This window comes from Neolamprologus brichardi, chromosome 1 (genome assembly GCF_056152115.1).
Source record: "Neolamprologus brichardi isolate AB-2024 chromosome 1, ASM5615211v1, whole genome shotgun sequence".
Taxonomy (NCBI): Eukaryota; Metazoa; Chordata; class Actinopteri; order Cichliformes; family Cichlidae; genus Neolamprologus; species Neolamprologus brichardi.
The window spans coordinates 28,282,596-28,306,127 of NC_142104.1; the positions used below are offsets into that span (position 1 = coordinate 28,282,596).

Consider the following 23,532-nt stretch of genomic DNA (forward strand, 5'->3'; position numbering starts at 1 on the left):
CTGCCTTTGTGGAGGTTACTGTATCACAAGTGTTCAAGTCATGTGTGTGGATGGGCTTTTTAATGGTGTAGATATTCAGCCCAGCAGATAAACATGACCACTTTTTTCACTAAATGACATAGCTTTGGGTACCAATTAGGAATACATTTATTCAATGTTTGAATAAATGGGATATTGGTCTGATCCAAAACGATCCAAAAGCTGGACTTTTTTTACAGTCAGCCTATGGCAGTTGCATCCAGTCTGTTTCCTATAATACAGGTGTTAACTGTGATAAATGAGCATATCTGCTGCTGTCTGCACAGAAATTCACATTTAACAGAACCAGCTGGCAGCCAGTTGAGTCTCTTCGAGTTGTGCTCACTGACATAGACTGATGGCAATGTGTTGGCATGTCTGCATTTATAAATTCGACAGCAGTAGTTTGCAAACGTGTACCCGCCTCGCATGAGCCAAGGTGTGAAAAAGGTTGTGGGTCATTATCAGCAGAGGTTTCAGGTGAAACAATAAGACAAGGTCTCACCCTGTGTTAAGGCCCCTGGGATGGGATCTCAAGCTCAAAGAATCTATAGATAAACCTCAATCTGCTGCTGCTTTATGTAGTAGATTCAAAGAACCACTACTGTCAGGATTTACAAAAGAGGTGCGGGGAAAATGTAATCATGTAAAGCAGCGGTCCCCAACCCCTGGGCTGCGAGAGATTAGGCTGTGAAATTTATGGTTTTCAGGGTTTATGTTATTTTTTTTATCGTTTTTATCATTAACTCTGTTTCCCTGGGTCTTTTCCAGTGTGTTATTAAGAAATCTTCTTTTTTTGGTATCGCTACTGGTTTTATTTTGTTGTATTTATCCGCGACACCTTAAAGGCCGGTCCGTGAAAATATTGTTGGACATAAATCGGTCCGTGGCGCAAAAAAAGTTGGGGACCGCTGATGTAAAGCCATGGACTCAGTTATTTCTGCAGCTAGTCTTACTGCATATTTATTTGTAGGAGTTTCCCCTTCAAAACGTCAAACTTTAGGGAGGAGAGTATTTAAAGGATACAACTTTTTATTATTTAGTACTGAAGAAAAAGGTCCTAACTCTTTTCCACACAACTGCGATTAAGCAATTTGAAATTAATCACAGATGTCATTCAAGCTGCTCCTCTGATGTCAGATTAGTCATACGGTCATCCAAACAGCTTGTTTGCAACCCGTTAATTTCAATAAATGTCAAGTAAATGCTAGGTCATTTAAAAGATGACCTAGCATTCAGGCCAGGTGTAGTGTCATGGAAAAGCAGAGGTGTTTCTAGAACACGCAGTTCTTTGTGGGTAGATTGTTTTATCTCACTGGCAAAAGCAATGGATCAGTCCTGGAGGGAAACTTCCACTTTAAGCTTTTATCCTCAAGAAAATAACTGGTGATTTTCTGACTATCGGTAATTTAGTTGGATGACTCTGCTGCATTTACTTCAAACAGTGCTCAGACTGTTATAAACAAAAGTGCGATATCTCTAAATTAGCCAAAACATTACTTTTTTTGTTCTGTTAAAGTATAGGGAGTATTTCCCCTGATCCTGGTAAATATGTGTCAGCAATGTACAATTTGAGATATGAAAGTAAAACAGGAAGATACATTGACATCATGTTGGCGTCATTACATGTAACTAGATATTGTCATCTGTTGCAATCATCATAATTCCAGCTCGTAAAGGAAACTCATTCACGTTTAAAACCTTTGACTGTTCAAGAAAGTGGGAATCATATCTGGAAAACTTTTCTTAGTTTCCTGTTTGCTGTTCTGTTCAGTTTGCAGATAGTTTAAGTCACATATGTTACGACAGCAAGCACAGATGATCTATTTCTCTTCACAACATCAAGTTATTATATGTCGATCAGCTCCCCTTGAAAGACAGGGACTACTGCGGTGGCACCTCTTGCTTGCTAACAGCCCTAATATTAACTAGTACATAAACAGATTCCCAAACAAATACACACAGCAGCAAAGCAGTGTGAGATATTTACGTAACCGACGTATGCGATGGCTAGGTGCCATTTTGGCGGCTTTGTCTCCATGCGAGGGCGAGCAGCTTTCGTAAGTTGACACCTACTCCTTATGATACGACATGTCATGCGGAGGAGGTCTTTCTGCATGTTTGTGGATATCAGTGTTGCTCTGTTAACGCCAGTCTGGCAGCGGGCAGTAACATGAGGAGCTGATGTAGTGTGTAAATTAAACGGGTCTCCTTGTATCCTGTCTTCCTCACCATAGATTGATGTCTGTGTGTCCCCCTTTTTTTTAAAAAACGTCTTTTTTTCCGTGATGTTTTACTCAGTGAGTTTAAGTTGTGCTTTTAAAGTGTATCAGTGAAAGCGAGGAGGCAATATAGATGCAGGTTTTGGAGGGGTTGCAGTCACAGACGGTTGTAAAAAGGCTGTCGTCTAACCCTGCTGCCGCACTGCAAGGATCACGGGGCTTTGGAGCCACACCACCCCGTTTAGATGGATGGGTTAACAGCAGCTTTTGGCCCCGTAGTATCCTTTGAGGGTCAGTGCCAAGACCACTTCAAAATGTGCAAACCATAATCCCCCTCTGACATTAATATTTTCAGATGGGAGGCAAGCAGAGAGCACGATGTGTGTGTGTGTGTGTGTGTGGGGGGGGTGTCGATGTAAGCACGGTCTTTTTGGCTGGCCTTGTCGCATGCTGGCAGTGCTGATGGACATTAAAGCCATTACTCATGCTGGAGGCATGTCCAGAATGTATTCTTAGCCACTGTCTTCCTATCAGTCACTACAGAAAGGTTGGAGGGTCAAAAAATAAAGAGGTAACCAGTCTGCAGGGCTGTCTGCACCGCTGCTGTTTACCAGGGAGGGGGTGATATTTTAAACCTGTGAGAGTTCACATATTTACCCCACTGAGCCTGACTGACCTTGCCATTTGGTGGGGTGAAGAAGCTGGAGACCACTGATAGAGAAGAGAAGAGGCAGCGAGAGAAACCCTTCATTACTACTCGACAAGAAAGAGCGTTGAGTTTGTTTTTTCAGACAGAAAACAGCAGGAAGAGTACCAGAAGAAAGGGAGACTGAGTTGAGGAAAAGAGGCGACAGCACTTGAGGGAGGTGAACGGTAGCCAGGCTGAGCTGACTTCCCGCACCAGAGGAGGAGTTGCAGTTGCCGGCCAGGGCAGGTCCCAGGGCTGGCAGGGCTGGCCCTACTGCTTCTCCACCTCTGTTCTTTTCTCCTCAATCACTCCTCCTTCTCCTCCCTTTAACGATCAACTAAACTGCTGTGCAGTGATGAACTTGCCGGAAGCGCTCATGAGCAACAGAGGAATGCTTAGAAAAATCTTGCGAAATGAACTTTTTTGCCGCAAGTGAGAAAGATTCCTGAGGTTAAACCTCCCATAAGAAGACCTCCTCTGCGTTACAGACTCTCACCCTTCTGTCTTCTCATCCTTTCTTTTTTGTTGTTGCACTCACTGGTTGAGTGCACTGAGAGACTGAGGGGATTTTTGTACTGTTTTTCTCTAGTTTTGCTTTTGTAAACCAGAAAAGTGGCAACTTTTTCAGTAGCACGGTGCAAGGACCAGCTCCACTCACCCAGGATGAGCCGCTGGCTGAAATGCACCTCCGTGCACTTTGTAGGTATTCATTGCCAATAATTTTACCTTGTCACCACCGTTATTGGAGCTCTGATTTCATAAACAGTATGAATGTAGCCGAAAGCTGTGCTTTACAGAAGCAGCAGTGCAGTGGCAGAACTCTTAGATCAGCTCTCTGTGTACACATCGCCTGTTTTGAATCTTGGTTATGATTAAAATTTGCGCTTGCTTGTTTTTGCTTTGTCTTTATTTTGACTTTCAGTATAAAGAGCCACATTCTTATCAGGAGGTTTAAGAGTACTGTTTCCTTGCTTTGTAGCAACAACTCATGAAGCGTTTCAAATTCCTGGCACATTAAGGTCTATTCTTGTCTGTTATTATAGCAGAAAAGGAAAAATGACTCAGAAATGGACTTTGTTCTATGTGTGTTTGTGCCCGGCTTGCGTTTGGTAGTCAGCTAAAACTCCTGGGGACCAAATTATAGCTATTACTCTCAGCTGTTAAACTAAGTACAGCCTTGGTGAAATGCATAACTGTTTGGTTAGAAATGTCTGATAGTTTGCTATCATCATTGACAGAACACAGACTGGAACAAGTATGATGATCGGCTGATGAAGGCAGTGGAGCGTGGCGAGGTGGACAAGGTGTCTGCTGTTCTCAACAAGAAGGGCATCATCCCCACTAAGCTTGACGTGGAAGGACGCTCTGCGTAAGTAAACACAGGCGCATGCATCTTATGCAGACACACATGCATCCATGTGCAGTATGTCGACATGTATAGTCAGAGCTTTGAGCTTCAGCAGCGCACACGCGTACCACACGCAGTGTCAAGTAGTCGTACAGTGAGATGACAGTGTACAGATCAGAAATCACTGAAACGTTTGTGTGTGTTTGAGTCCAGCATGGATTGTCAAAGATTTGTAAATCTAAAACCAGCAACAGCAATTCCAAACATTGTGGTGATCTCCCCACCGCGTGACATTCCTGACCTTTTTTTCCAGATAAAGCTTCCCTAAGATTCCTTCACAATTAGGTCACTCTCGCTCCAGAACGTCTTAAATAAGCACCACGTTATCCCTGCATGAACCTCCACAAATATAAACACAACAAAATGAAACCGAGTGCAGTACATGATTCTGTCTCCATTTTTTATATCCAGAAATTTCCCTTTTAGTTTCCCTTTGACCGGAGGTCAGTGTGGGAGCTGGTGTAAAGAATGTCTGTGGACACGAGGCTTGACCACATTGGCCGGAGGCAGTTTATGTAGTCCCTACAGGAAATGACTCTCTGCAAATTAAGATTAGATGGTGATGCTTGCAACACCAAGTAATACATTTAGGCCCTGCTGCAGGCCATTACCACAATTTCTTGACATCTTGGAGGAGGAGCATGTTTTAAGTGAGAACCTGAGGTATTCAGAGGTTGTTGTTTTTTTTTTTCTACTAACTCGATATGCACCCTGCAGTGTTAACAGGGCAGTAAGAAATAGAAGGAAAATAGGTCAGTCTGAAATGTGTATGAGGAATTCTCTGATGTTGCATCTCAGCCATCCAAAACCACAGATATGAACACATCTCCCAGACAGACCTTTAATGTAGTGCTATTATTAAAAATGGTTCAACCTTGAAAAACAATACATTGACCTGTTTAAAAAAATAAAATAAAAATGAGGTGCTCTGTTTTCTTCCTAAATTTAAACAGATTCTGACACCAGTTTTTCGGGCGGGCAGGCGCCCTCGGTTTAATCCTAGATATATGAATGAGTCACTCGTCTCTGGCCCGTGCTGCACGTTTATTTTGACAAAGCCTTTGTTAAACCATAAAACTCTGGAGCTCCAGATCCCAGACTGCAAAGGTGCAGAGTATTTTCAGCAGTGTGTGAAATTCTCTTGTGGCACCACCGCATAGACCGATGTGCACATGCATGCGAATAAACACAATTATACACGCATCCTCATAAATGCCTGGTCTCATAATAAGGTGCTAGAATTTGTCAGAACTAAATCCAGAACCACAGCCTGCAGAGGTTGTTGTTTCCAAACACAGTCATGCTTATCATTCGCTGTTCCCCTGTGGATCAGAACCGGTTAACTGTAAAATGAATGAATATTCGAGGGGGGGCCGGAAGAGGTCACGCTTTTGCCACGTCTAACCAAAACAAAAGTGAACCGCAACTCAGCGAGGCCACTTATAGTTCACTGGGCCACACACACACAGACACGGAACATGTGCATATGGTATTCTGGCCTTTGCAAAAGCCCACAAAGGAATGTTGAATGGTGATTCCTTATAATCATGGACCTCTGAGGGGAAACTAATTACAAGCTGTTACCCCCCCCAATATATCATTTGGTGTGCCCTGGATTAGCCTCGTTGTGTAGAGCTAATGAATTCAGCCCTAAGTGTTTCTATTGCACCTTCCAGCTGAGTAAACAGTTTGCATCTCTGCTGTGGCTTTAGCTGGATCTCAGCGCGGTAAGCCCACCCATCACTAACGCTCATTCTGTGCAGACAAGGGCCTAGCAGCAAAAGTAGTTCTCATGACAGCATGAGCATACCACTAAAGACAGTCAGTCAGCTAAACCTCCAGCACAATCCTGGCACTGAGTGAATAGCTAATTTTGTGCTCAAGTGCTTTTGGGGGGTGCTTTTTTTGTTTTTTTTAATCTAACTATTGTAAGATCTGAGTTTCGTGTGTGTGTGATCTTGAGGCCAACTTGATGATAGATTTACAGGAAGTAACACTGAGCAGTCGCTGCCATTCTCTTTGTTATATATCAAATGTATTGCGATGTTCTCCTTCTCCGTTTTTAACACTACCAGGCAACGATGTTGACCTTCTCATTTTGATACGATGGATGTTGTGACTTACCACTGGCATTAGAGGACTTTCTTAAAACTAAGCGCAGCAGTGATTGACAGAGCTTTACAGAAACGAGTAGAGCAGCATGTTTTTGTGCACACATACCAATATTCACTTTCAGATAAGAGGGAGCTAAATGTAAGATATGAACATAGACTGTTGTATCCTCAGAGACGCACTTTGTCACACATGGTTCATACTAGGGTTTGATAGAAAACAGAAACAAGTGGACTCAAATTTAAAAACTTTAAAAATAGCAGCCATATCCAGTAGACTGACAACCTGAAAGCTCCCCAAGGAGCAGATGTGAAAATGTAATGTGCTCTGTTAAAGCCAGAGCCATTAGTCTCAACAAAGTCTTGTCTAACCATTTCACTGAGGTCTCCATGTATTTATAGCATCAGTTCTTTGTGTTTGTTGAATATCAGACTTTATTTAAGATGGATTTTTGGTATTTTTGCCTTTATTTTATTATTGTAGAGACAGGAAACAGGAAATGCCAGATTTTCAGGCTTGACCATTTTGGCTTTGAGTTATATTTGCTGTCAAGACAGTCATCGCTCTCTATTCTTCAAAGTCATGGGGAAATGCACTCAATTAATTGCACTTATGTACCTTTAACTTTATTTCAAAGCATTCTTTGAGTTCCCTTATGGAAAGCGATGTAGGTTATGAACTTAGTGAGAGGTATCACCCCACTTGGATAGCTTTACTCTGCTTCCCGTCTGCTGTTTGGCCTGGAGAGCCCAAGACGCCACTGCTCCACAGAAGATCAGCATCTCCTGGTCATCAACACTGCTTTTAATACCCACGCCAGCGTTGAGGTGACAGCCGAGCTGTCTCCTTGGCAGATAACTTGGGGTTAGCGTATGAACGGGCTCATGTGTCCGGGTTAGCTTACACACAAGTGCTCCGCAGTCTTGCATGGAGACTAGCAGCAGTGCTGCTGTGGGTTACATTGGACAAGCGCAGCTGGAACGTTTCCAGTTGAAGGTGATGATTAAATACATGTTGGCAAACACGTGCAGTGGGAAACGGCTTAACTAAGTAGGCAATTAACAAGGGAATATGTGCACTGTATAGCAATCGTGCATTAAACACTTTTGCTTCAACTTGTCCTGAGTATGTTCAGTCGAGTCACATGGTTCTCATTAGTCGATAGATTTGATAATTTGGCTTGGATGTCCCAGTCACAACACTTGATTGATGCTGTAGATATCAATAAGTTTACTATTCATGTCTATTAACTATTAGCTATTACCATGCATTCAACATTTTTTGTCGGTAGACACAGTTTTTTTTTCTGCAAAACAAGCAAGTTTGTGTCGCTCCTAGTTGTCACTGAGACCTCACAAACCCTGAGGGCTCTCGTTATGTTTTGAGAATGCTGATCCTGCTGATAGCTTGGAGCCAGGCATCAGTTTGCAGCCCCTCTCTTGTCTCTCAGTTTTACCCTCTCCCCTGTCTCTTTACACCCTATCACGTTTTCACTTGCCCTTCTCAACTCTGTGCTCTCTGCTCTCTTCTATATACCTCTCACCCATGCCCTGTCAGTCTTTTCTGGCTTTTTTATTTCTTATTTATTAATTTTTAATTCATCTCCATCTCTCTCTTGTTTTCCAGGTTTCATTTGGCTGCAACACGAGGACACTTAGAAGTCCTCAATCTCATCCTGGGACACAATGTTGATGTGACTGCGAGTGACGCCGCTGGTAAGTTTGTTGCACCAAAAACCTTGTGCGTGATTGCTATGATTGCTAGCAGATTGTAGCAGTCACTCAGAGTTTGGATAGAAGACACTGACTTGTCTGCAAACGTTCCGTGAAATGTAAAAAAGCGCTATGGAAACTGGAAAAAGAGCATGATCACCTTCATAGCTCAGAACCATTTAGCATGCACACTCACAGACCCTTAAAGGCGCAATATATTTCTGCAGCTGTGAGTATACGTTGCTTGGACCTGAGCAGACCCTCATAAATTTTATCCACTGGTGACAGCAGTTCTCACTGCAGAGCGACTAAGGCAAAGAGTATGCAACCTTCAAAAGTGTGGTTACATTTAGCTAAAGGTAATGCTAAATACTTTGAATAACAAATGACATCATGCTGTTACTTTCCACAGACTGAAGAAAACGGCAATCCCATCCCTATAAAGGGCGTAACAAAGGTTTTAATACTAAAATTACAACTGCTATTATAGCAACAATGAAATTACTTCATAATCTAGTTTGACTGAAAAAAAAATCTGTATGCTGTATTTACAGAAATATTGCATTGCTATTTAATATAATGAATTAATCTAACATCATTTGAAGTCCTTTAAACAGATTAAACGACACATGTACTTCTTTGTGGCGTGTTTCTCTAAATATGCATACATGCAAATCGTGGGTTGTAAATGAACTTTTTTTGTTGTTGTTGTTGTTTTAAATCTGCTTTTGTCTCTTTCAGGTAAAAGTGCTCTTCATCTAGCTTCGAGAAATGGACACTCTCTGTGTGTGCAGAAACTCCTGCAGGTAAAGCGCAGCTGTCATTGTTAGAAAACATATGCCAAAATGAAATGACATATTACCTTTTTATTTGGTACAGTTTCACAGTCACTGGTCAGTCAGAGGAGATTCCCTCTCAGCCCCATTAAATTCTTATTGCCAAACAGCTGTGGCTGCTGAGGCCACTCCATATCGGTCAACAGTAGTGCTTGTTGAGTCACCGTGGCCCTCTGGAGGATTTATGTGTTTACAATAAGGCGGCTGTCTCTCTGCAACATTGTGCTCTCATAGTCTTGCGTCCCTTCCCCCTCATATCTGGCATGGCAATGACCTAATGGAGGTTGTGGCTGTTGGCAGGGGGTTGTCAGAGCTGTTGACAAGCCTACCCTCCTGCAAACCTGTCATCCATTCTTAGTGCCGTCATCACACCAGACATAGCAGCTGGATGCCCACCACAGCTACTGTCTCCCTCCGTCAGCCCAAACCATCACGGTATAGGATATCCCACCTCCAATGCGCTACCTTCAGCTCCCATTGCTGTTCTACGCCCCCTCTTCACTATGTCATTTGAGCATGCTGCTAATTTTTGGCCCTTGTTGCTAGAGAGAGTGGAGTTTTTATAGTGGGGGACAGATCGTACTGTCAAGCTTACCCAGCAACATCAGGCCCCTGTTAGCATAGAGTCCTGCAACCCTCATCACCACAGCCCTACAATCACTGGAGCCCAGTCAGTGGAGTGGGCTGTGTGTAGATGTCACAAGCGTTTGAGCACAGCACCACTTATCCTAATATGACCTTCCTTCTGCTGCCTTTTAGTTTCCACTGCCAGCTGCTGGAAATACATGATATTTAGGATGCTCCTGTTTTACACACCTGCAACAAGGAAACCTAATTAAACCACTGCTGGACAAGTAGACTGGCATAAGAGAACCTGAGTGTCTGTACTCCACTGAAAACACTTTGTGTCCCTACATAGTTACAGTGCATGTTAGTAATGACCAAACAGAATTGTTACAGGGTCATTACTTTGTTATTTGAATCAGTGTCATTATACTATAATACACTGAAACTAGTCTGTGCTAACGAACCTGTAATGTAAAGTGTGAGTTTATCTTTTTCATATTGACATTAAGTCATATTCTTTATTTGTTTTGATACATGCTGTGTAACCGTTTCTACATTTTCTTTATCTAAGTTTATCTTTGTTTTTAACAGCACAACTGTCCAGTTGGAAATGTGGACCTGCAAGGAAGAACGGCTCTACATGATGCTGGTAAGACTATTCTACGGCAAGGCAGGGAAAAGTTATTTCACACAGCAATTCATTAACATTTGTAGTTCCAAGGACTTTACAAATAGAGTGTAAATTTCAAGAAAATGAAAAAATAACAGACTAAAAAGTAATGCACCATAAAACCAAAAGAAGAACACAAAGAATAATAAAAAGTGGCGTGAAAGAAGTTACTGCCGATATATATGAGATCCGAGGGGAGTCGATTTCAGCATGGGGTACTACAAACATTAAAAGCCAGTTTGGCATTTTGAGTTTGAACTCTGGACACCACCCGCTGTCCAATCCCTGCAGACTTGAGAGGCCTATCAGACTTGTAGAGCAACATACAGTGCTGACCGCCTGTCATGAAAAGAAGGAAGCACAAATAATTTAGAAATCTCTAAAAATTAAAGAATTCAGTTAACTGAATTTTTATATCCAAATTTGAGCCAGCACACTGGACTTCTCTTTCAACGTTCAACCACTAAAACCAAGTTTTCTGTTCAGGAATGATTGCTTAATTTAAAAATAAATAATGCACTTTACTATTTTTTTTCTTATTTTTTCTAAAACCATAAATTTTAAAGTTATATAACAACGATAATTATATTTTAAGAATTTACACATAGTGACGTATTAACACTTCTAGGAACATTAAAAAACGTATTTTGGTATTTACAAGTACTGTTAATTTATGGCAGCTGTGGTATAAACCACCCATGGGTGGTTAAGCACTGTACACTATATGGACAGATGTATTGGCCCACACCTTTCAATGTTTGAATTCAGGTAAAATTTGGCCTTTGCATACATTTGTGATAGTACGAGTAATTCTAAAGAGCTCACTGAATGGTGCTGTAATAGGATGCCACTGTTGTATCTCATGAAATGTCTTCCCTCCTAGATATGCCACTATCATAGGTAAGTAGCATTATTGCAAAGTGCAAGTGTTTGGGAAACACAGCATCTCAGCCATGTCTGTGTCCAACCACTGAGTGCTGATGCACACTGACATTCTGCTGAGTTTCATTAACAGCAGCAAAAAAAACAAAAATGTGTGCCAGGACCTTCTGGCATTGGCTCCCATACCTGAACAGCTCCTGTAGGTGTCCTGTGTTGGTGGCCTAGTACTTTTGTCCATATAGTGTATTTTGCATTTTGGTCTAAGAAAAAAAAAGACTCAGTTCAAAGCTTTAAGTAATATGCTCTCTCATCTAATGTTGAGGTGACATCACTCTGTTCTAGCTCTGATTCCACTGCAGTAAAGTGCTCAGTGTATTTTAAAACTCTATTCTAGTCCAGTGTAGTCCTGATTCTATTATAGTCTACTAGTACTGACAGCAGCAGCAGTAGAAGATTATAGTAAACAACTATCCTGCTGCTACTAAATTATAGGTGTACTACGGTAAAATAGAGCTGGTACCCTGTGCAGTAGTACGATAGTAACTGCTGTAGCATCAACCCACTATCTACTCTGCATGTGTGTACTGGAGTAAACTCTACTCTTTTCTCTCTTTGACTGTTTTCCATAATCAAAGCCTACGCATGCTTACATATGGATGTTGATGTTTGAGACATTATAGAAAATAAAATTCAGCAGTTTGTTTAAAGGCGGTTTGCGTATAGCTTTGATGGTACTATTTTCAACATCAACAGTGTCTGTGCTTGTTTTCTGTGGTAAATGAGATGAAATGATTGCAGCGCTCTGTTCTTTTTCTCCACAGTCATGGCGGGCTGTGCCTCCAGCGTCAAACTTCTCTGTGACAGCGGGGCGGCTGTGAATGCCACCGATTTTGTGAGAATTTCTTTTGCTCTTTGTTTTGCAGTATTTTTCTGAAAAAGCCCAAGACATTTTGTGCTTGTGTTTAGTCCTTGTGTTTGCCTTGTGTGGAGGTCTTAAACTACATTTAAAGTCATTTTAACCTAGTTTACATAAATGCTCTTTTTGGATCAGATCATGAAGGAGTGTACTCTCATCTGTAGAGGAATGTGAATGTTTTTTATTTTCTTTCTTCAGGATGGGAGGACACCTCTGATTCTGGCAACCCAGATGTGTCATCCCCGTATTTGTCAGCTGTTGCTGGAGCGAGGAGCTGACATTACTGTCCGGGACAAACAAAACAAGTAAGATACACTCCAATTTGCCGAGCGGGCCTGTTAGAGCAGTTTTAATTGAAGTGGAAAGCAAGATTTGGACAGATTATATAGTTTGAAAAGTTAAAACAAGTCTCATTTCTTCTGGCATTTTTGTGACATTAACATGAAACCATTTTAGATTAAACAGGCAATAAAAGTTTTGTTTTTAGAAGGGAAGCAAACAGAATCCAACACTGAAAAATACAGCAGTAGTAAGAGCTCATGAAAGCACCACCAGCCTGAACCCCTGTTATAAGGCAGGATGGATCCATGCGTTCATGTTGTTTACACCAAATCCTGAACCTGCCCTCTGAATGTTACAGAATTTAAGATAATTTGATTTGACAGGAGTCACACACAATGCGGTCTTCTGCTGCTGTAGCCCATCTGCATCAGGGTTTGAGCTGTTGTGTGTTCAGAAATGCTCTTCTGCACACCTTGGCTGCAGTCAGGTTACTGGTACATCCAGATCAGTTTGAAGCACTCTGATGATTCAGCTTCGCCTTCATTATAAACCGTCTCTGATGCCTTCAGGACCGCGCTGATCCTCGGCTGTGAGTTCGGCTGTAAGGATGCAGTGGAGGTGCTGCTGAAGAGCGGCGCCGATGTGAAGACTGTGGACGGCTTGGGTCACGACGCACATCACTACGCTCGCTTCAACAAGGACCAGGAGCTCATCACGATGGTCAAAAGTTACATCGACAAAGCCAACAGAGGTCAGAGTGCAGGACAAGAAACAGCTATTTCTAAATTTGCTTTTGGAAGAAAATAAATAAATAAAACTTTCCAGACTAACCTAAAGATAAAGGAAAGGTCTAAACCTTAGTGTCACACTATTTATTTATTTCTTTTGTTACTTGGATACTTAGTGGCATAAAACACATCAGTGTGACGGCTCACCAGATTATTTATGTACAAAGTGAAAGGTGATTTTTGTAAAGACTAACAAAAGTGTAGACTTTAGGCTACATGACAGTACTGTTATTACATATGCTATCAATAATGACAAGATGCTATTTAACTTTAAGTATCTGCTGGTTTCGAATCATAAGTATACAAAGTTATACATTTCAAATTTGTTCTAAATGTCTTACAACACTTTCACAGCTGCTTCCTTTTGCCTTCCTTGGTTGCGTTCTCTCTGAACGTGTTTTTGTCTTATCCTGATAACAACCAGCGGAGGAATGAAATGTCACCTTTCGCTCTTCTGGTTGTGTTGCAGATAAAGAAGCCGCAAAGATAGAACAGTGGAAGCGACAGGTAACGCTGAAACATGCATAAATCACATCATCTTTAAGTCTCTTTAATATAATAATAAAGAGCATTTGTTATTCTCCACATTTCACTCATTGTGGAGTATGTTGTGGTGACATGTAGCCTAATGGAAATGGTGCTGAGGCTCTATATTTGTTAAAGATAACGGTGGTCAGAGTTGCTTACATTTCCATCACTGTAACCTCACCCTCTCCTGCTGCTCCCTCCACATCTCTCAACATCTTTTTTGGTGTTGTTCAGCACACCGTTTATACATTTCAGGCTACATAGATCTGCTCAGTTGTGCAACGCTGCCATCTTGTGCCTATAAGTAAGAATTGTTCTGTGATTTCATGACTGTGGTAATGTTAAAATAAGATCCTGTCTTATCCTCAGCATTCAGTGGAGAGAACAGAGGCAGCTGAGATTAACAGAAAAGACCAGATCATACATGTAAGTGCTGTGTAACGTCACCGTACTCATTACACACAAACATGCAAAGCATCCTACAAAGAGCTTACACAGAAATACAACTCATAATCAAAATGAATCATTCTTTTCTTTTCTCTTTTTGATTCAGCATTTTAATTATTTGTTTAAAGTTTTGTCTTTTTTTTTGCTGTTTGTTATTCAGGATCTGGAAAGGCAGAATGAGACTCTGCAGGAAGGCCTCAGGAAGTACTACCAGGAGCAGAAAGCTCTCTTAGATAAAGTCAACATGCTCCAGCAACAGCTCAGCCAGGTAAATCCAGGCTGATGTATTCCCACAGTGACAGAGCCCCTGTGCACAACGGTACAGTAAAGCCTTCCAGGTGTCTGGCTCTCTTTGTTCACTGCACCTGCCGGATGGTTCTGCAGGTCCTTCTTAGGACTGAAATGATGAATTAAAGTAAAATGTAATAACAAAAGCTAAGCTGAGTCACGCTGCTTTGCCATAATGTCTCCTTTTCCTCTAACATAAGGAGTGTAATTTAGGAAATGTGTGATAATTTTCTAACCCTAGGTGTTGAGGAGGCAGAGCTGGCTTATAATTATATTAAAAAAAGGAGACTTTCTTAAGTGAGCATGATAGCTGCCTGCTATTAGCTGCCAGAACAATTTACAATACGCAGAAGGGCAAGGAAATTCAATTAAATGAAATCATCTGTCATTTATTAATCTCTCATGTGAGTTGACTTGTGATCCTTTTTCATCTGCAGGAAAAAATGGCCGCAGAAGACTCTCAAAAAGAGGTATGATAGAAAAATAACCGTCTACCTGTGGTTCATTCACAATGTTCGCTTTTATCCTTCATTATAAACTGCATGCATACGTAACTTGAACAACAAGGAAACACTTTGTATGACAGTGCTGGTTAATGATTGTGGCTTGCTCTTTGTGAAATTGTGTCCTGTGCACAGTGAACTCTTTTCTTCCAAGAGCTCTTCCCTTTTTTAGGTTATCAGCATTTAATAAATAAGGAATAAATAACAGTCACTTCAAAGTAAAAGGAAATTATTAAACTAGTCTATAAATAAGCGTGACTTCTAACTGTGCAAATGGTGAGATACTTTGCCTTCTTTCTGCTCCTCTTTAAGAAGCTGCTCGCCCTTTAAAGCCATGGATGTCGAGGTGTTTTGTGGATTTATTTTCCCGTGCGCGGATCAGTGTTTGCCTGCAGCTTAGTATCTTGGGCGCAGGAGCAGTTTTGTCTCGTAAAGATGTGCCAACCCGCAGACCCGATTTCTTCTCTTCGGGATTTCAGGCCTCACCTCCCTCCCTTTGACTTCTGCTGCCTTTAGAAGCATTTGTTTTTCACTCGGCCTGCAGCACATCCAAACGTCTTCGCTAAGCCCCTTTAATATCTGATGCTGTTAAAACTTTTTGAATTAGAAACATCAGTGGTGATAACACAAACTGTAGCACACATAGGGAGTAGATGCATTTAGACATATGGTTAGTAGGTACATTATCTGATACCTGTGTTTTTCATGTTACGAACTGTTTCAGAGTAAATTGTTTGATTGGTTTGGCCTTTTCTGAGCATTTCATTTAAAGTGTTGAAGTGTGAGTTCTTACCGTCACTGCTTTTAACATTCTTCTTCTTCTTCTATTAGAAGGAACACTTGAAGATGTTACTCAGCACCAAAGAAAAAGATGAAGGCGCTCGAGGGCAGGAGACTGTCAAGGTCCAGCTCCGGAGTACTTTGGTTAGTGAATTCATGCATGTGTGTGGTCTCTGCTTCGAGGGAATCCTTATGAAAGTAAAATGTTTTCAGATTCAAGTTTAACTGGCATGTGCAGCCTTCTGATTACAGCAGTGTTATTTTATTTGTATTTTCTGTCTAATCGGTCAGTTTGTAATCGATTTGTCCATCTGTGTTTTCACAGGGGGAATACTCTGGTCAGTCGGTTATCAAAGGTTAGCTTCCTGCTTATTTTAGACCATAAAGAACATTTTAAGACCAAAATTTCAAACTTTAGCAGCAGAGTTTGTGTTTGCTTTAGTTTTACGTTTGTGTGCTGTTGTGTTGCAGGTAAAGAAAATGTTTTTGTCAAAGGTCACAGCCTGGATTCTGATCAGGTATTTCCCCCCCCCTGTGAACAGTTTTATATGTGCTGCATGTGTCTGGTGTCTATGCACGTCTTTCTTTCATAGTTTACATCGAAAAGGTTTGAATGTACAGTGGTGGGTGGGGCAAAGCTGTGAATGAATTGTGCAATATAAACATATACAATACTAATTCAGCATCTTTTTCCTATCTCTCTCTAAAGATGCTCAGAAATCCTCCCCTCTCACGTTCACCATCCCGACCGCTGGAGAAGGGTCTTCCTGGTGAGCTGGATGCGCTCCGAAATGAACTTGAGGCAGTCAAGAAAAGACAGCAGGCAGCTGAGGAGGAGACGACACGGCTTCAGTCTGCACTGAGCCGTAAAACCAGAGAGTGCCAGGAGCTACTTCAGAGCCGAGACACCATCCAGAAACAGGCTGACCAGCAGGTTCAAGAGCTCGAGGACGCCTTGGGAGACGTCCAGAAACGGATGCTGGACTCTGAGTGCAAGGTCAAACAGCTGCAAGCCCACGTAGTTGCTGTCAAAGAACATTTAGGAGGCCAAGCGACAGAAGAACTGCGCACTCAGCTCCAGGACGTCAAGGCCAAGTATGAAGGTGCTTCGGCCGAAGTGGGCCGCGTTCGCAACCGCCTCAAACAGAGTGAGAAGGCCTTGGAGGAGTACAAGAGCAGTGAGAGCCAACTAGCAGCTGAGACAGAGAGGCTGAACCATGATGTCCAAAATCTGACTGCAGAGCAAGACGTACTGAGAGCAACACTTTTACAAATGGAAACCCAGCTGAAAGAGGCCCAGACTAAACATGGCAACACCGTACCGGCCGAGAAGTTCGACAACATGAAAAACCTGCTCACCAATGCAGTTGACGAGAAGGAACGGCAGCTCGCCGAGCTGAGGGAAGACTACGATCGGGTGCTGGAGGAGGTGGCGGAGCTCCATCGAAAGCTAGACAGCCCCTCCTCACAGGGAGGCCTGAGGCCGTTGTCTGCTGAGGAGCAGCAGGTCTGGGCAGCACTGGAAGATGAGAACACTACCCTTAAAAAGACATTGGTGGAGGTGACTGCAAAAAGCCAGGCTCTGATTCATGAGGTTGAGAAGAGTGAGGATGAAAAAGACATGCTACAAGAGCAGCTGGATGAGCTTAACAGCAGGATTGAGGTGGACTTTATACCGATACAGAACCACGAGGAAGTTCGGAGGAACATGGTAACGGCTCTGGAGGATCTCGAGGACAAACTGGTGGAAGCCGGCGAACGTTGCGGAAGAGCAGAGGCACAAGTCCAGCAGCTTCAGACCGAGAGGGCCGCGTTGCAGAAGAATATTAGCAGCCTCAGCAGCACGAGTGAGAAACAACAGAGTGAGATGGACACTATGAGGTGTCAGAATGCCGACCTGATAAAGAAAGTTGAGCTTTTGCAGAAGAGATGTGAAGACAGAGATAAAGAGTGTGTGCAGCTGACCACACAGAGTCAGACTCTCAAAGAGAGCTTGGAGGGACAGTATGTTCCCAGACAGCAGCACGAGCAAGTGAAAATGGAGTTATGTTCCACCTTAGAGAGCGTTAAAGATGAGATGTTAAAGTTGGAGACAAGGGGAAAAGAAAGTGGGGAAGAGTTGAAGAATGTGAAAGAAGGAAATGAAAAGTTAAAAGAAAAGTTAGAAAAAGTTCTGCTGGAGATTAAAAACGACTACATCAGTGTAAAAGACCACAGAGCTATCACAGACAAGCTGAATGCTGCCGTGGTCGAGGCAGAGAATAGAGCGAATGAGGCGTCTGCAATGCATGCGTTGGCTCAGGATGAAACAGTTAAGCTTACTCACGAACTGGAGGCTCAGAAGAAAGAGCTTGATACCATACAGGAGGCTATTCAGTCTAAGTTTGTGCCTCTGACAACAGCTGAGGAGAAGGAAACCTCTTACAGCACCCAGGTTAAAGAGTTGACAGCAAAACTGTTGGAAATGGAAGAGAAGTATGACAAAGAAAAGACTGCCAGAGAGGGCAACAGACAGGAGGAAAAGAAACTGAAAGTTGAGGTGGAATCTGTTCAGAGGAGACTAGACGTCGCTCTGGTTTCCAGTGAAAAGCACAAAGAAAATGAGGAGGAGTTCAAGGCTAAATGTGAAGAACTGACCCAGACGTTGGTCAACTTAGAGCAGCAGCTCGACGAGGTAACACTTCAGAAAGCTGAACTTCAGGAGCAAAATGCCCTGTGCAATGCTCAAATTCAAAACCTACAGGAGCGTCTGAAGTCAGAGCTGACACGCATATCGACATACGACACCGAGCTCAAAGCCCTCAATGATGCCTTACAGCAGGCGCAGGCTGATTGCAAGAAAGCAAGAGAGGCGCAGCAGGTGGAGGCCCAGAAGGCGTGCGCCTTTCAGGAAGAAGTGCAGGAACTCCACCGGGAGCAGGAGTCTCTGCTGCAGCAGCATGCCGAGGCTAAGGAAGCCCTGGAGGCTGAAGTGGCTAAGCTGCACCTGGCTCTCCGCGAAGAGGAGGAAAACAACGCCCAGAGGGCGGAAGATGTATCTGCCCTGCAGTCAGAGCTCCTTCAGGCTACTCAGGCTCTCGAAGAGATCCGCTGTAAGGAAGACCAAATGAACGAGCTGAAGAAGGAGAAACAGCAGCTGGAGGAGGAGGCCGCCAGCCTGAATAACAAGCTGCTGAGCTTGGTAGAAGAGCGTGAAAAGGTCCATCAGGAGGCAACAAAAGCAAGAGAGGGCGAGAGCAGGGCGAGGACAGAGATGGAGGCGGTCCAGGAGAAGGGGCGCGCCATCGAAAGGGAGATCAGAGAGCTGAAAGAGAGATACGATGAGTCCCTCACCACCATCCGTGACCTGCAGAAGAGGATTCAAACATCAGCTGAGCAGACCGAAGCCAAAGACAAGAAGGTACAAAACAATTCACACTATAGTCTTAATTGTTCCCAGTTTCATTTGAGATGCTTTGATAAATTTTACGTGTTTCACATAAACTCTAAATGCCACTGTAACAATGAAAAGCATGATAATGACCACTAAGACGTGTTTGTCATTTATTTTGATGAATAGAGGAAAAAGATTTTTCTGACATTTTTCCATTTCTACTGTGGAAATCCTTGATCGACGTTAAACGATCTTTAACGTCGATATTTGTCCTGCTCTTTGTCTGTGTGACAGATCACAGAGTTGCTTACAGACGTTGAGCGATTAAAGCAGGCGCTGAATGGTCTGTCCCAGCTGGCATACACAAGCAACACACCCAATAAGAGGCAGACGCAGCACATCGACACACTCCAAGCTCAGATCAAGAGCCTACAGCAGCAGCTGGCTGTAAGTGCACACACATCACATGCTAAAACGTGTTCTAGATAAACTATATAAATATAGACTGCCAAAAGTATTCACTCACCCATTCAAATAATTGAATTCAGGTGTTTCAATCACTTGCACAGCCACATGTGTATAAAATTAAGCACCTGTGCATGCAGACTGCTTCTACACACCTTTGTGAAAGAATGGGTCGCTCTCAGGAGCTCAGTGAGTTCCAGCATGGTGCCGTGATAGGATACCACCGTGCAATAAGTCCACTCATGAAATTTCCTTGCTACTAAATATTCCACAGTCACTGTTAGTGGTATTATAACAAAGCATACAAAGCTATTTTGCACAATTTCATGCTCCCAACTTTGTGGGAACAGTTTGGGATGGTCCCTTCCTGTTCCAACATGATTGCACACCAGTGCACAAAGCAACATCCATAAAGACATGGATAAGTTTGGTGTGGAAGAACTTGACTGGCTGACTTGAACCCGACAGAACACCTTTGGGGTGAAATGGAGCGCAGACTGTGAGCCGTGTCTGACCTCACGAATGTGCTTCTGGAAGAATGGTCAAAAATTTGCATAAACACTCCTGAACCTTCCCCAGAGGAGTTGAAGCTGTAATAGCAGCAAAGGGCGGGCCAACATCATATTAAACCCTATGGACTAAGAATGGGGCATCACTCTAGTTCATACATGTTTGAGGGCAGATAAGTGAATACTTTTGGCAATATAGTGTATTTAGTTATTATTATTACATATTTATTTTGGATAACTGAATTGATAACGTAATGAAAAGCTGAAAACAAGAAGACGCGAACAACTTTAGAGCAAGTTGCTGCTCTTCTAACATCATAACATACAGTAGCTGGAAGCTGGAATACAGTCAACATCAATTACACTGTCTAGCTGTTAAAGACGTGAAACAAAGCACAGTGTCACTCACGTCTTCCTCCTTTCTTTCTGCTTCACAAGGATGCTGAGAGGCAACACAGAGAGGTGGTTTCAATTTATCGAACACATCTGCTCAGCGCAGCCCAGGTAAGTCTTACTCATTAATCTGTGGAGATTACTGCGCAGTGAGATTTGTCTGGTTTGTCTACGAAAGAAAGTTTGCAGCAGGGTTACTACAGAATATCAGATGATGATAGTCTAATGTTAATATCTGATGTTATATATGTACCGAAGCCCTTCTTCTGTTTCTCCCACAGGGCCACATGGACGAGGACGTCCAGGCCGCCTTGCTGCAGATCATCCGCATGAGACAGGAGTTTGTGTGTTAAAGCTTCAAAAACCTGCTGCTACCTGCTGACTCAGATTCACTGTTTTCATATCCCCTGCTGTAAAGTGTTCCTGCTGTGGCCCCTGTGGGCGCCCAGTGTGTGTCTGCTGACAAATCTCTGCTGACAGGCTGCTAGAAAACACATCTACAGGCTGTAGATACAGACGAACACCAGCAGCGTTTTCTTTTAGATACACAGAAAACAAAAACTCAGCAGTTAAAGCCAAATGTAATCAACTACCTGTATGCAGAAACACTTTGCAGTTGCTGGTACACAGTATGTAAAAACAACAAACTGTTTCATACATTATTTTTCTAATGATGGTAAAGATCTGTGGATTTTATGCAACTTTTACACATTATATTCAGTGATGTGAAGGTTATTTGAAAATGTGCATCCCTTTCTTGGATTACTCCTGAAACACTCAGCTAACTGTAAACTGGACAAACAGACCACTTTTCACATTCCCGCCTGACTGTCAGCGCTCGTGCAGAATGCTTCCATGTTTAACACCGACGTTTGCTGGAGTTTTAATGGGAGGGGTTCACAGTTTCCAGCTCAGAAGCCCAGAGTTACTGGCTGCTGTAATCATTGTTTTCTTTGATACATTTTCAACTGCTGATATACACACACACACACTCAAATGAAGCAAAAAGAGAATAGCAACAGTAGCAATATCAGAAAGGTACTTTAGGTGTACTTTAATTACAAGTCGCCTATCTGTACCCGGCCAGTGTACAGAGTGGCAAATCGTGCATGTGTGTTATCAGCCTGTCCTAAAGCTAAATGACTATTTCTTGTAGTGTGCTGGCTCCTGTAGGCAAACCTTTTTGTTTTACATGGAGGGAGTCTGAAAACTCTTTCATGGTTTGCTTCAGCTTGCAGGCGACAACGCAGATGTTGAGATGAGCCATCAGCTTTTTTTCTCGTTCTTGCTAAGATCTGAATAGTTTAAGAAGTGATAATACTTTTAGTACTTGGTGTTAAGTTTAACAAATGCAATATGAGATCCAGCTGAATGATTAGTATTTACTTTGGGGCAAAGGCTCCTTTTGCCTGCCTGTTTCCTTGCAGAGCTGCTGGGAGTGCACGGTGACATGGTGAAATCACAGTAAATTTAACTGTGGGGAATGAAGCCTTAATATTTGCATTAGTTTTTGACTCAAAAAATGATTACAGCTCCCAGTAAATCGGTCAGTGTACAGATGGGCTGAAAATCTGATGAAACTACGTGAACCTGTCCTTTAACTTTCACTCGCTTTCTTTTATGTCAGACTCATTTTGTGGCACACCTTCTTCTTTTTTTTTTCTTCTCTTCTGGAGGTCCAAACTAATCGGATGCCAAAGACCTGAAGTGGATCCAAATCTAAAGCCTTCTTGCCGCGCTTGTAGACAGTTGTATGAGGTATATTTGGGTGAGTGCTCAGTTATCTCACAGTCCGGTTACACGAATCTGTGCACTGGTCACGCAGGATTCGAATCACAGGGGTGTGAAGCGGCGATTTCTTGCTGTGTCCTACAGTTTGCAGTGGCACGTCGTCTTTTTCTTTAAACCAGAGTGTCCTCTAGTGGTGAAACTTGGCAGGCCAAGTTGGTAGAAAATGTAATAATCCCTGCAGACCAGGGGTAGGCAGTTGCTGCTTTTGGAAGCTGTTACAGCTGCATGCGTTTACTGAACACTAGTGGCATTTATTAGAAATCTGAGAAACGCTAAAAATGTGTATAAGAAACTAAAGTGATAAAGCTTCATCTGCTAATATCTGCTGCTGTGCTTTTTAAACCAAACCTCTTTTTAAAAAACCGCTAAAACTCAACTTTATAGAGCAGCTGATTCATGCAGCTATCCCAGAGCAGCAGACGCGTACCCCTGAGCCGGCTCTTTGTGGCTCCTGATGGTGTAGTGTGGTGGTGTTGTGATTGTTGAGCGAGTCTCTTGTGCCTTTACACTGATATATTTTTCATAGCTTTGTACTTTAATTACTTTACTACAGTGTGACATTATTCAGCAGGTCTGGAAGTAGAACGGCACAAAACGCGTTGAGGTTTTACTGTAGGATACTAATTTGATAAGAACAACCCCTGAACGATTACTCATCTGAAACACTCCTCTTTACCCTTCCAGCTAATACGCTTTGTTTTTATATTTAGGACACACACACAAAAAGCTGTTTACACCCATCAAACCTTTCCTCTGTTTTGTTCTGCAGATTTTATTTTTTTTTTTTAATGGTTAACACAAACTTTTTGGATGTTTCTTTTTCTTTTCCCTCTACCGTTTAAAGGCTAAAGTATGAATCCGTTTGAATCTTTAAATGTTACTGTTTAACCAGTTTGTTTAACTGGGCAGAGGCTCTTGGCAAGAATAGTTGTATTTGTGAATCAGTCATACAAAATCAATAAAAGTGCCTAACATAGAAAACTATATTGTGTTGTGTGTGTGTGTCTTTTGTCATCACAAGAAGCTTCTGCAACATTAGCAGTGCTGGTACTGTAGCACAGCTGAAATACCTCAGTGGCTACAGGATGAGGATGTGGTGAAGACGTTCGTGTTCTTCACCGGATCTTTTTGATGATTTCCTGACTTTCTGTCTGGCACCATCAGCGAGTCAGATTTTGAACTCGTGCCACGTGTTAATCTCATCACCTGTGTGTGTTGTCATCTAGTATTACAAGCCCATGAGTTGTTTTTCAGTAATATGGTTTATGAACAGCTGTACTTTGGAAAGAAAAAGCTGGGTTTTTCTCACATGGAACAAACGTAAAAAAAAAAGAAAGAGTTGGTCATGCATGTG

General features: G+C 42.5%; 1 protein-coding gene across 4 annotated transcripts in view; it reads left to right on the forward strand.

The window, feature by feature from the left end:
* Positions 1–23,162, forward strand: part of uacab (uveal autoantigen with coiled-coil domains and ankyrin repeats b) — a 38,628-nt gene extending 15,466 nt beyond the window's left edge. The window contains exons 1-19 of one of the 4 annotated variants that reach the window (XM_035909134.2): positions 2,861–3,631; positions 4,167–4,297; positions 8,075–8,163; positions 8,902–8,966; positions 10,155–10,212; positions 11,937–12,007; positions 12,230–12,336; positions 12,883–13,064; positions 13,571–13,608; positions 13,999–14,055; positions 14,237–14,344; positions 14,802–14,834; positions 15,699–15,791; positions 15,973–16,003; positions 16,119–16,165; positions 16,357–19,047; positions 19,315–19,467; positions 20,433–20,498; positions 20,669–23,162. In XM_035909134.2, the coding sequence (XP_035765027.2) occupies positions 4,200–4,297; positions 8,075–8,163; positions 8,902–8,966; positions 10,155–10,212; positions 11,937–12,007; positions 12,230–12,336; positions 12,883–13,064; positions 13,571–13,608; positions 13,999–14,055; positions 14,237–14,344; positions 14,802–14,834; positions 15,699–15,791; positions 15,973–16,003; positions 16,119–16,165; positions 16,357–19,047; positions 19,315–19,467; positions 20,433–20,498; positions 20,669–20,740 (4,059 nt within the window). In that variant the 5' untranslated portion in view covers positions 2,861–3,631; positions 4,167–4,199 and the 3' untranslated portion in view covers positions 20,741–23,162. Of the gene's footprint in view, positions 1–2,860; positions 3,632–4,166; positions 4,298–8,074; positions 8,164–8,901; positions 8,967–10,154; positions 10,213–11,936; positions 12,008–12,229; positions 12,337–12,882; positions 13,065–13,570; positions 13,609–13,998; positions 14,056–14,236; positions 14,345–14,801; positions 14,835–15,698; positions 15,792–15,972; positions 16,004–16,118; positions 16,166–16,356; positions 19,048–19,314; positions 19,468–20,432; positions 20,499–20,668 lie in introns of those variants that run through there. The other 3 variants (XM_006793880.3, XM_006793879.3, XM_035909135.2) reach the window with 3 other exon arrangements.
* Positions 23,163–23,532: the final 370 nt, after the last annotated feature.